The sequence below is a fragment of the Leptinotarsa decemlineata genome, unplaced genomic scaffold (assembly GCF_025532065.1).
Source record: "Leptinotarsa decemlineata unplaced genomic scaffold, Ldec_3_MD MMD2_P_RNA_scaffold_9, whole genome shotgun sequence".
NCBI lineage: Eukaryota > Metazoa > Arthropoda > Insecta > Coleoptera > Chrysomelidae > Leptinotarsa > Leptinotarsa decemlineata.
In genome coordinates, this window is record NW_027412536.1 from 5,484,398 (window position 1) to 5,498,248 (window position 13,851).

The following is a 13,851-nucleotide window of genomic DNA, read 5'->3' on the forward strand; positions in this document are numbered from 1 at the left end:
ATAATATAATATATGAAATAATAATATAACTTATATTTAACATTTTGGCGGGAAAGCGTGTGTTACTTTTCTATTGTTTACAATCAGTATTCTGTGTTTTCAGTACATGTTAATCACAAGCTCCGCCTACTTGTGACGTCAGAAATTAGGAAGTCTGTTAGAAAAGTAAAACCTTCTCACATTTGACACTTTGTGGCCTCAGGGGGTCAAGGCTTCCTGCCAGTATTGTAGGGGGAGTCTTTATAATAACAAAAAAAAATCTGTTTAAAATCTGTTTTTCCGTTAACCAGCTGTCGCACCCCTACGAACGATAACCCTCAGAAGTCGAAACTTGTGCGAGCCAAGGATTAACGAGGTCTTACCTTTTAACGGGTGATTCCTAACACGTTAAACAGTTGATACAATTTATAAACTGACAGATGAATCAAGGGATTTGTTAACAAGTTTGGAACCAACTGAGAAAGGTGTGGATGTTAGGGAAAGGAATTATAGATATTTTACCTGGATCTGAGTTTGATTCAATCGGTTACCAGTTGGAATAAATTTCCCGTTTCTGTTTAGTATGCTATATAAGCTCCAGGGTTGATTAAGTGGGTGGCGCTCTACTCTCCATCTTACCCACGCCTTTCTTCACTGTTTAAAAGCTGGCGGTCTATCCTGGGAACTATGCTCTCTCTAATCCATAGTTGTCACCCTCATGCCAAATTGTGGAACAACGAGAAATCGTTTACAAATTGACTTAATTAGACAATGAGAAATGAAAGGCGTGACAAAAGATGGCGCCACCTATCAGTCCTTTGAAAAATGATTTCCAATATTTTATAGCATTTCTTATAATTTTTGCTATATAACAGATCAAAGCAATTTATATTTTATATTCTTCAACACAGATCATATCAGGTTTGTTCTGGTTTTACAAAATTCAGGTCCCAGGACGCCAGGATTATGCGCAGATATAACGTTCTGGTTTACTGAGGATAATTTCGGACGCCAGTATATGCATGTATATTCAATGATGACAAATTTTCAACTTCAACTTTCAGTTAAAGAAGTACTCATCATATGCACAGATATTCAATGACTAACAAATTCCCAACTTCGACTTTTCAGTGAAAATAGTAATTTGTCATATAATGCATTGAGATATATTCAATGACTAACAAATTCCCAACCACGACTTTTTTAGTCAAAGCAGTCCTTCGTCACATAATCTACTACTGTTTGTATGAATAATGTAGCCCTGAAAAGGGCTGTTGTTTTTTTTTTGACCAGTAGGTCCACGGTTATGTCTCACAGATTTGACATTATTGCATATTATACATGTCGACACTCGGGTGAAATTTGTTAGGGTTCTCTCGCAACCATCGCACCAATTATGTCCCATTTCCATCATAAAAACGGTGTTGTGGGTGTTAAATAACTATTGTTTCGTGACACTTCCTGAAGAATATATATATATATATATATATATATATATATATATATATATATATATATATATATATATATATATATATATATATATAAATATATAAATATATATGTTATAGTGATGATCCATTAATACTCATAACAGTGGAAAGAAATAACCAGACAGCCGACAGTGTTTTACAATTTAGCTACATTTGTCAGACATGATATTGACAGTTGACAGTATCGTTGTTTTATGTTATTGGGTATTGTTTTCGTCAGTTTTACAGTATTTTACGGTCAAATATATTACAAAAATAGTTTTTTTCAAAGCTAAATGCATCATCATTATTTTCAAAGTAAGTACAATACAATGTGTTTTATTCATAAAGGTTCTTTAATTTTAATATTTCCAACCTCACAATTTATATTTGTGGCTATAATTCCGCATTACCGGGATATTATACAAGAGTAATTGGGAGTGTGGAAACAATAATGAGAGAAATAACATTAATTGAATCTATGAAGTCATGCCAAACATGTACAATATATTTATACTCCTTTTTAGATTATGCCTGGAAGTATTCTTAATTCACAAACACAACAATTTGTTCATCTGTTCAAGAGGTAACCATTAAAATGATAAAAGAAATGTCATAACTTTTCTTAACTGTATTTTAGAGAGTTGCAGATGCATTTAAAATATCTAAAAAAACGGTGTTCAACATCAAACAAAGAAATAAACACAAACCCATTCCATCAACTCCAGGAAAAAGTAGACATCGTATCAAAAAGAAAACATCTGATTTACCTGAAGGGCAGGAAATGGAAGTACGATATACTCTGTACGATATGTATAAAGACAGTGAGTACACCTTCTTAATACACGGTGAAGGAAAGACGGTACAAATTGACTGTTCAGATGTCTATATGATAAAAATGTTGTTTCACGTGTTTTCTGTTTGAGTGTGTTGTGTCGGGACTTCTAATTCTAGCTATACCATAGGTTAAATTTTGACAAATGTCATTTTAACCAATGAAAGAAAGCAGATTTTATTCGATGCAAATGACTTAGACACGACACTGACTAGTGAGAAAAAATTCTAAACAAATATAACCTCCCCCCCCCATTTTTATCAGCCACAACTGTATCAGGAAAGGCCTTGGATGTATGATAATTAGTTAACTAGTCAAACTTTATTGTCAAATATATTTTTCTTTTACATTTGAAGGTTCACTTGTATCTCGTATTTGAAGTGTATTTATAATATCAATTCTCCTATTCAATGAATTTTGAAATGTACCTATATTAATTTGAATATTTTCTTCCAGAAAAAAAATCTTACCCTTCGACCTTTGAACGATGAGCTGAAAAATAAGGAAATTGTTTCTATGTGCAAATCATTTTCAAATGTTTTACTGAAAGAGCTGGGATTTAAATTTAAAAAAGATGATAATCGAAGAGCTTTGATTGAAAGACCTAATATCGTTTCACGAGCATTTTTTTACGCAAATACTGGGATAACCGAAGAAGAGGAAATAAAAGAAAGTTTTGGCAGGATTATAATGTAAAAAGTGTACGCAAACCCGAAGGATATGATGGTAAACGATTTATTGTTGTGCCTGCTGGTTCTGTGAAAGGGTTTATTCCAGAAGCCAGTTTATTGTTCTGTTCAAAATCTTTGACCTTAGATTACCATGGAGAAATGAATAGTATAATGTTCACCAAGTGGATTACTTCACAGTTACTTCCCAGTTTGGAAGAACCATCTTTAATTATAATGGACAATGCACTATACCACAGTGAAATTTTGAATAAACAGCCTACCAGTTCTTCAAGAAAATCGGAAAATGTTAGTTGGTTACACAATAACAACATTGATTTCGATGAAAAAATTACCAAAACCAGAATTATTGCAATTGGCTAAGATGAACCGAAAGGAAAATATATATATCCTGGTCCCTGTTTAACAAAAGATGATAGTAATGGGATACAAAAAGTGCAGAATAGTTATTGCAGACTAATTTATGGAATACGAAAATATGACTCCATCTCCCATAAACTCAAAGAGTGCAACTGGCTGAACATGGAGAATAGACGGTAACTCCACTTGGTTTCATTCACACATGGACTCCTAAACAAGTCCAACCCACCAGCTCTATTGCATAAATTCATTCCGCGTTCTAGAATACATTCAAAAAATGTCACAAACAGATCTGTCCAAATATAAATTTAAGAACTATTTATTACTCACACAATGATGTAATATAGCAAATTCTGATAATTTACATTTTACCTTTTAATTGACTGCAATTATTCAGGCTAGTAAGTTTTCAATAATGTATATGTGATGGTGATTAACCTGTATAACTTATTTATGTTTACTATGCCACTCAATTATTTTTCTTATCTACTAAGTACAGCCATTTACTAAAATTATCTTTTACCTAACTTGTGAACTTTCTTTTTCAAATTGGGGTTCAAACCCCTGTTGGTTGAGTAGAATAGCTCTGAGCTAGACTTCTTGAACACTTTCATTTCATTTGTATATCATATGTCATTTAATACAATAAAGACGTTTATTATTATAAATTATAGATGAACATGGACATGAAGTATTAAGATTATCACCTTACCATCCAGATTTTAATGCTATTGAAATAATTTTGGCTGATTGCAAAACCTACTATAACAAATATATTGGTAGAGTTGGATACAGTGATGAAAAAGTATTAAGTATGTGGAATGAAGCGTTAGAGAAGTGCAACGCTGAAACCTGGGCAAAATGTGTGAAACACACTGAATCACTCATAGAAAAATGGTATGAACGACAAAAGCTTCTTTGTGATATGGATATTACACTACACCTATTATTATGAACATTGGTGAAAGTTTTGAATCTGAAAGTGATTAATATATTATTTTGTTGTAATAAATGGTAGGTGCATAATTGTACGTGCTCGTAATGCATACATATATGTATAAATAAATTTTCAGTTGATGATGTGTTGAGTATTTCCTGACCAAATATATTTTCAACTGGTGTTTTTTTTTTACTTCTTAGACATTCATTTGTGTCTCTGCATCCATGCACGGATAATTCAATGGAAGCTCGTTTGTTAAGCTAATTTTCAAGTGATATTTGATACCATTAGTGATGTGATGTGTTGCATACTTCCTGGGATTCTCAAAAATCATATTTGATATTGTGTTTTCTACTGACGGAAAGATGGCGCCACCTATCACTCTTTTGAAAAATGAAACGATTCGATTATTTTTTTTTCATAAATTCTGTACCTCAGAGGTAAACTATCGTAACTAACATTTTGCAAATTTTACAAGAGAGCAGTTGCAACTCAAGTTACTTGAGTTTACCTCTATCATATCATGACAGATACATTAAAGTCACATTGGCTATGACGCCATTCATTAGCTGTGCAGATATCGGCAACTATCCACTCAACACTATACACCTCGATAATGTAGTTACATCAATAACCCCAAAATCGAGAATTTTGTAGTTACGACAGTTTACCTCTCAGGTACAGAATTTAATACAATTTTTGCGTAGATATTATAATTCAGGAATCGCAAAGTTACGAAATACTAGAAAAATCGAGCAATTGAATTGAATACTTCAAGTAACACTTTTTATGGGATTTTCACTGAATATTTTGCAAAACCGAAGCACTTGTATAACTGTGTACTGTATACTATAGTTTTCTCTGGCGTATTCATACTAGATATATTTTTAAAGTGGTCATAATCATGATTGGTTTCTAATTATCAAAAAAAAAACTACTTGCAGTCTCTACTATTCAAACTGACACTTAATCCATTGTAACGTTATTTCCACATTTCAAGCTCTTCAACTTCTAAATACAGTGACTAGTTTTTATTCAGTTATTTTGTTCAAATAAAGAAGCATATTACTTCCAAATTACTTCAAGACCTTCACAACCGTACGAAAGTGAACACCTTGCTTTTACACACTTTGGTGATCACGGTCTTCAACCTCAGTTCATAGATGGCGCAACTATATTTCCAGCTAATGCTTGTCCTCTTATACGTTGAGAATGTGTTGAAATACTCTTGGAGGACCATAAACATATTTACTTGGCGTGCCTGACGTCACAGCCAAGCCTAGCGCTCAGCTGTGGACGCGTTAACAGAAGTCGTTACGCTATCGTTTAGAGGACAGATGCGCTACATAGTTCTCGCCGCCTGTGCGTCGCCATTGACAGCGAGGGATGAGCGGTGCGTTACGTCAGTCATCTCCATATCGAGAGAGTTGAGGACCCACCGATGAATATGCATTACTCAGCCACGCGCCGTGGAGTAAACATCACGTTCTCCTATCGTTAAACAGTTACTGCTGTGACGTCACACCACTAACTCGGTGAGCTCACACCAATGGAACATATATTACTTTGTGGATCTTTGAAACAGAGAGGGCGTTACCAACTTTTTTCCAATCGGAAAGGGGGTTTTTAAAATTTGATTCAGTTGTCTATTCAACACTGTATTACTTTTGGAATTTCGAAGTAGCAATTTCTGTGTAATCAGCAGTTTCACATACGTTTTATGACAATGTAAACAAAATTTTGTAAGAAATATACTCAAGACGAATTCATCTCGATGCGCTCTCACATACTGAATGATGGCGTCGTTTACGATCACAACTCGTTATGCAGACGTGTGTTTATTCTGTACAAACTGGTACAGAGTACATATGAACGATAATGTCAAATCATAACTTCACCGTGAAAGTCAAACCCAAAACACTACTTCAAAGTCGCCTTGTCCGCATATAAAGACTTATTCAAAAGTCACTTTGTCGACATCGTGTGACGTATGTTAATGTCATTTCACAATTGAAAGTGTCTTCCGACCTCCTCACCATCACAACTCGATGTGTTGACAGATGGTAGGTTCTAACATCCCAAAACGTTTGGAAACTGCGCAAGACATGGTGCGTACAAACAAAAAATCTCAAACAGTCCGAAATAGTCTCGGACACTTGTTTAAACCAGAACGATTTTGAGGAGACCACTGTGCCACCTATCGTATATATGAAGAGATGAAGACGAGAAAATATTATTTATTAATCATGTCCATTTTGTTATGTAGCGTATCCCTATAGTCAGCTCAAATGTTATCTACCCTCAATCATCGATTTTTCAAATCAAATATATAAAAAAACATCTTAGCAAATAACCCAAACAAATTTCCACATGAATGCGCATGAGCAACGGAACAGTTCAGCCTCGAGAAGGTTCAAAACAGTTTAGGATCATTTCGCAGTCAAAACCAGAACAGAGGATTCATCAGCCTGAAATTATCCTCAATAAACCAGAACGCTCTATATCAACTGCGCATGATCCTGACGTCCTAGAATCTGAATTTCGCAGAACCAGAACAAACCTGGTGATACGAGCCAAGCAGTGGTCGTTGGAACTTCAGAGAGTGTAGACGTGTGCACTCTCTGTCATGATAGGTACCATCCAAACTGATTAGGAAGGATCACTAGTCAGTCGATAATGTCAAATTCTAACTCTACCGTGTATGTCAAATCCAAAACATTACTTCAATGTCGCCTTGTCCGCATGTAAGTACTTCTTCAAAGTCACCTTGTCGACATCGTGTGACGTATGTAGAGATCATTTCAATGTTGAAAGTGTAGTATGTAGACGTACTAACTTGGTGGGCTCACACCGATGGAACATTCATTACTTGGTGGATCTTTGAAGTATGCAGACGTATGTTTGTACATGGACAAGCACTTGATGAAACCCTATACCGTGCATTCACACACACACACAAACCAACCAAATGTAATTACGTCATTATGTCAAAAACACACACACACACACAATCTCATATGAAAAAATTTTGAATGATTCATGCACCAGACACTTCAAGGTCACATCGCCTTGATGTTACTAAACAACAAAAAAAAGCAATTAATACGTCATAGTGGTGGGGGGAGTAACACAGTTCTCGGCTGCCTGCATGTCACCACCGATGGAACATTCATTACTTGGAGGATCTTTGAAGTATGCAGACGTATGTTTGTACATAGACAAGCACATGATCATGTGACGTATGTAGAGGTCATTTCGATGTTAATGTGACCCGAGACAGACTGAAATCACAAGGTCAACCCCCAAGGTTATGCGACTTTGAACATTGTTCGAAATAGCTGTGAAAATATGAAGTGTGAATGAAAGTCATTCAAAGTCAAACCCAAAACACTACCTCAAAGTCGCCTTATCCTTATTACCTTGTGACGTACGTTAAGGGTGTAACGTAGATCGAGGTCGAAGCCAACTCGATGCGTCGAACACAGGCGCTCCCCACCACCACCACCACCAATTCCAACTTGATGCGTTGACAAAAGGCGATACAAGCAAACAGTGGTCGTTGAAACTTCACGGAGTGCAGACGTGTACGCTCTCTGTCACGATGAGTACCGTCCAAACTAGTGAAGAAGGACTGCTCATCAGTCGATGGATCTTCGTGGTATTCAGACGTGTGTTTATTCTGTACAAACAGGTACAGAGTACACATGAAGGACAATATCGAACTCTGACTTTACCGTGTATGCAATCTAGTTCCCTAATCTCAAAGTTGAATTCCATGTTCAAGGTCATGAACATAAATGAAAAATGTAAACTCTGTACCGTGCATTCCCACACACCAACCAAATGTAATTACATCACTACACACACACAAAATCTCATATGAAAAAAAAAAAATCATTCTGAACGATCCATGCACCAGACACTTCAAGGTCACATCGCCTTGATGTTACTAAACAATAACAAAAAAGCAATTAATACGTCATAGTGGTGGGGGGAGGCCCAGTACCGGCTGTAATCTGTGATTTACACATACCACCCATGCACCAAACATATTTTTCAAGGTCATATGCACCATACATATTTATCAAGGTGGCATGCACCAGACATATTTTTCAAAGTCACATGAGTCATCCACCCCACGTGATGTCATAGTGGTGGGGGGAGGCTTAGAACCGGCTCAAATCTCCTACTTCCATCAGACCCATAACAATTGATATAAACACAGGAACATCTTTGTCTACATCTCTTCCGCAGTAAACTTTCATATTGAAAGTGTATCCGTTTTCTGAGCATAACTTATAAAGTTTTATTTCGAATTTATGTCGTTTGTTTTTTATGTATTGTTTGAAGGAGAGACGGCCACGGAAAAGAATGAGTGATTCATCAATACAAATATTTTTCTTCGGGACATTTGCTGCTTGGAATTTTTGCAACAAACGATCAATTGATGGTAGAATCTTGTAGAGTCGGTCACCTTTTGGACATTGTGTATTGTCCGAAAAATGCCACATGCGAAGTATTAATTCGAACCTGTATCTTGACATACATTTCTTTACTTCGTTTCTATAAAGAATAGTTTTAGACCAATAATCTCTAATTCGTGGCTTTCTATCCAAACCCACCCAAATAATTATTCCTAAGAATATTTCGAACTCTTTTATCATTACAGGTTTCCATTTTTTCAATCAAGAATATTGAGAGATATTATCAATCTCAATTTTCTGCTGGGCGTATTTATTTGCCTCCAAATTATATACTGAATCATTTCCTGATCAATAAAAAACTTAAAAAAAAATAATAAGGTTTCTTTCCTTGTTTCATTTTCGGAAGAGTCACTATTATTTTTAAAAACTACATTTTCAATGGCTTCATCAAATATGAATATCTGTCGCTAAATTTCGCAGTATCTTTGTTGAGTTTTATTTTTTTCGGTTAGGCTGTTCGAACTCACTGTCACTGGATTCATTTTCTGACGAAACATAATAGTCACTTTCAGAACTTTCGTCTTCGAATGGATCGATTCTTGTTGACGCGCACACACACCCTACTTCAATAGCTAACACCGGCAACTGAGGAACCGATTATTTGAACACCAGCATTTTATAGGTTACAACATGTCACGTGGCCCTGAGTCATGATTTTGGTATTGAGGCTCCATGAGTTGTATGTAACTCGCGCAGCTAAAACTAAAACAAAATGTTCATATGTAGTGGATGAAATTGGTACCATTTCTTATTAAATTGATATTTAAAATGAATGGCCCCAGTGGACACATTTTATTTGTACGTGGCGTTCAATGTGTTAAGGTTTGCACAACTGAAACAGTGGTGGATATTTCAAATGCAAGTAGGGTATGTTGAATCTAAGTCTTCACTTCTGTCAAATTGTTAAAGTTTGCACAACTGAAATAGTGGCGGATATTTCAAGCGCGATTCCCTACTTCGACAATGACATTATTTGAAGAAGCAACCTCTGAAGTCGCTCATTCGCAAATTTTAAGGCATTTCATATTATATAAAAAAACATCTTTTATTCACAATATATATTTACATCAAATAAATTTACAGTATCTTTTATTGATGATGTTACTAGTTTATGTGTCATGATGAATCAATACTCTCTGAACTTTCCTCCGATGCCGATCTTTTGTGTCGTTTCTTAGACTTTTTTTTATTCTTTGATTCATGTCTGCTTTTGGAATGCTTTCTGGAAAGAAAAATGAATATACTTCTTTCACAAATGAAAAAAATTTTTTTAATACAAATACAAAAACCATACAAAAAATTATAACAAAAACATTTTTATGATTCTCCAATCCAAAGTAACATTCAACAGAATTCACACTGGAAGAAACAATGTTTATATTTTGTAAGTTTGAAGGTGATTGACAATGTTTCATGATGAATTTCACTAGTTCGGGCTTCCATTGTCTATTATATAAAATTATTTGAAATTCCTGAAACAAATAAAAAAGAAGAATTGAAAATGAATAGCTGAAAATAACAATTATATTAACCAAAATAAACCTGAAATGAAATAATAGTGAAATAAAATACAAGTAAAAATAGAACAATTGAATAAATTAAAATAAAGAAATGAAAAAAGAAAATGAAAATAAAAGTGGAGAGATTCCAAGTCACGTTAGTTCACGACGTTTGGATTGTTAGTATCTACAATCGTCTTCGGGTGATGACTGGACTGATTTCTCCGAGAGATGACTATTTATAGGTCGTTCGAGTACTTTCACTTATCCCCGCTTTCCATTTTCCGCTTCACTGGTTCCGTGGGAGATGACCGTTTTGGCGGATGTTGGCCATTTTTCGCTTGATGATGGGTTTCCATATGTTGCGTATTTCTACGCTGGCTTGGCTGAATACGTTGTTGGACAACATGTATGCGGCTTCCTTGAATTTTTTCCTAAACCAATGTTCCTCTCTGTGCAAGATCTCAGCTTGGGACCACTCGATGTTGTGTTGATGGGTCCAAACATGGTCTGCTATTCCTGGTTTGCTGGTTTCCCCTCTCTGTGTGTGTTTCTTGTGCTCGGCAATGCGAACATTCAATGGCCTCTTAGTTTCACCAATATAGGATTCTCCACACTCACAGGGTATCCGGTAAATGCAATTCTTGGAATCGCAGTCCGCATTTGGTGGCTTAGTTTTCGTGAGGCTGCTACGGATAGTGTTACCGGATCTGAAGCAGATTCTGATGTTGTACTTGGAACCAATTCTTCTTATCCTCTCCGATAATCCTCTGATGTAGGGAAGTGCAAGCACTAGTTGTGACGGCTTCTCTTCCTTGCGAGGCTTCTGCTGTCTTCTAGCCAAAGTCTTTTTCTACCATCGCTTTGGAGTAGTCATTCCGTTGAAGATCATTTTTGATGATGTCTAGTTCCTTCTCGAGACCAAAAGCACGGTCTAATAGAGTCTTGATGATTCCTCTTTTAGTCGATTGATGGTGGTTGGATTCGTGGTTCAGATACTGTCCCGTATGAGTGGGTTTTCGGTATACAGATGTTTCCCACTTAGTGTCGGTCCTCTTCACCAAAACGTCTAAGAATGGCAATTCGTTGTGGATTTCCTTCTCCATTGTGAAACTGATGGAAGGTCTCACGCTGTTGATGTGTTTCAGTAAGGCGTCTAGTTCAGTATTCCCATGGTTCCATATTATGAAGGTGTCGTCAACATATCTCAACCAGACTCGAGGTTTCTTGTGGACTTCTTCAATGGCCAGAGTTTCAAACCACTCCATATATATGTTGGCTAGGACTGGTGAAAGTGGCGATCCCATTGGCAGTCCCTCATCTTGTGTAAAGAATTCGTCCTTCAGTTGGAAATAACAGTTTCGTACACAGCATCCTAGTAATTCCATGATTACTTCTATAGGAAGATTCGTTCTCTCTTTCAGGTTCCCGTCTTCGGATAGCTTTCTCTGTATGATTTGGAGTGCTTCTTCGACCGGAACGTTGGTGTAAAGGCTTTCCACGTCGAAACTAATTAGTTGATCTTCCTGTGTGACCTCAATTGACCCTAGTAGTTCGACAAAATGCCTTGAATTCTTCACAAAAGATGATGTTTTTCCTTGTAATGGTTGTATCAAGGGAAGTAAAAATCTAGACAAGTTTTGAGTAGCCGAATCTCTGGAGCTGATGATCGGTCTAAGCGAAACGTCCTTCTTGTGAATTTTGGGTAGTCCATACAAGTGAGGGGGCTTACTGTGGTGCGGTGTTAGCGATGATCTTTCCTTGTCCGAAAAATAGACTTGGTGTTTTTTCAAAATCTTGTACAACTTCCTTTCGATTGATGCGGTAGGGTCCCATACGATCTTTGTGTATCGTCCCTTCTGAAGAACCTCTTCGATCTTCTGTTCGTAGAGAACGGTATCCATTACCACAGTAGCGTTTCCTTTATCTGCAGGTAGGATCTTGATGGTGTTATCTCTACGTAGGATGTTCAGAGCTCTACGTTCTTCATTGCTGATGTTAGATGTTGGAACTGGTTCTCGATCCAGCTGTTCTCTAATTTTCGATCTGAACTCTTCTGCCTCGGTCTGGTCAATAAGGGAACTGGTGAATTCCACTGCAGTAATTATCTCCAAAGTGGGCACAGATGTTGGCGTAATGGCGAAATTTAGGCCTTTTCTCAACAAGGATTCCTCTATTCCCGTGAGCGGGCGGGAACTCATGTTGATGACGTTGGCGGCTTCATAGTTGTCCTGTTTTCGGTCTGTATTTGGGCATTGTTTCCTCACTAACTTCCCCCACTTTCTGTTGTGGGTATTCTCCATGTCTTGGCGGATCTTCAAGCACGTGCTTTCAATCTTGGCAAAGATTGGTCCATGATCATCTTCCAATGTCTCTCTTCTCGCCATTATGCCAACATCTGTGCCCACTTTGGAGATAATTACTGAAGTGGAATCCACCAGTTCCCTTATTGACCAGACCGAGGCAGAAGAGTTCAGATGGAAAATTAGAGAACAGCTGGATCGAGAACCAGTTCCAACATCTAACATCAGCAATGAAGAACGTAGAGCTCTGAACAGCCTACGTAGAGATAACACCATCAAGATCCTACCTGCAGATAAAGGAAACGCTACTGTGGTAATGGATACCGTTCTCTACGAACAGAAGATCGAAGAGGTTCTTCAGAAGGGACGATACACAAAGATCGTATGGGACCCTACCGCATCAATCGAAAGGAAGTTGTACAAGATTTTGAAAAAACACCAAGTCTATTTTTCGGACAAGGAAAGATCATCGCTAACACCGCACCACAGTAAGCCCCCTCACTTGTATGGACTACCCAAAATCCACAAGGACATTCCGCTTAGACCGATCATCAGCTCCAGAGATTCGGCTACTCAAAACTTGTCTAGATTTTTACTTTCCTTAATACAACCATTACAAGGGAAAACATCGTCTTTTGTGAAGAATTCAAGGCATTTTGTCGAACTACTAGGGTCAATTGAGGTCACACAGGAAGATCAACTAATTAGTTTCGACGTGGAAAGCCTTTACACCAACGTTCCGGTCGAAGAAGCACTCCAAATCATACAGAGAAAGCTATCCGAAGACGGGAACCTGAAAGAGAGAACGAATCTTCCTATAGAAGTAATCATGGAATTACTAGGATGCTGTGTACGAAACTGTTATTTCCAACTGAAGGACGAATTCTTTACACAAGATGAGGGACTGCCAATGGGATCGCCACTTTCACCAGTCATAGCCAACATATACATGGAGTGGTTTGAAACTCTGGCCATTGAAGAAGCCCACAAGAAACCTCGAGTCTGGTTGAGATATGTTGACGACACCTTCATAATATGGAACCATGGGAATACTGAACTAGACGCCTTCCTGAAACACATCAACAGCGTGAGACCTTCCATCAATTTCACAATGGAGGAGGAAATCCACAACAAATTGCCATTCTTAGACGTTTTGGTGAAGAGGACCGACACTAAGTGGGAAACATCTGTATACCGAAAACCCACTCATACGGGACAGTATCTGAACCACGAATCCAACCACCATCAATCGACTGAAAGAGGAATCATCAAGACTCTATTAGACCGCGC

At 37.2% G+C, this 13,851-nt stretch overlaps 1 protein-coding gene and 1 long non-coding RNA gene across 3 annotated transcripts in view; one reads left to right on the forward strand and one right to left on the reverse strand.

Annotated features, from left to right (window-relative positions):
* Positions 1–1,597: 1,597 nt before the first annotated feature.
* On the forward strand, positions 1,598–4,415 carry LOC111505686 (uncharacterized). The gene is made up of 4 exons (XR_012464442.1): positions 1,598–1,769; positions 1,979–2,037; positions 2,092–2,275; positions 2,743–4,415. It is a non-coding gene; the product is annotated as an uncharacterized lncRNA (long non-coding RNA).
* Positions 4,416–9,802: 5,387 nt separating this feature from the next.
* su(w[a]) (suppressor of white-apricot) overlaps positions 9,803–13,851 on the reverse strand; it is a 104,579-nt gene continuing 100,530 nt past the window's right edge. For both annotated transcript variants that reach the window (XM_074170777.1, XM_074170778.1), the window contains exon 11: positions 9,803–9,981. In XM_074170777.1, the coding sequence (XP_074026878.1) occupies positions 9,876–9,981 (106 nt within the window). In that variant the 3' untranslated portion in view covers positions 9,803–9,875. The remainder of the gene's footprint in view (positions 9,982–13,851) is intronic.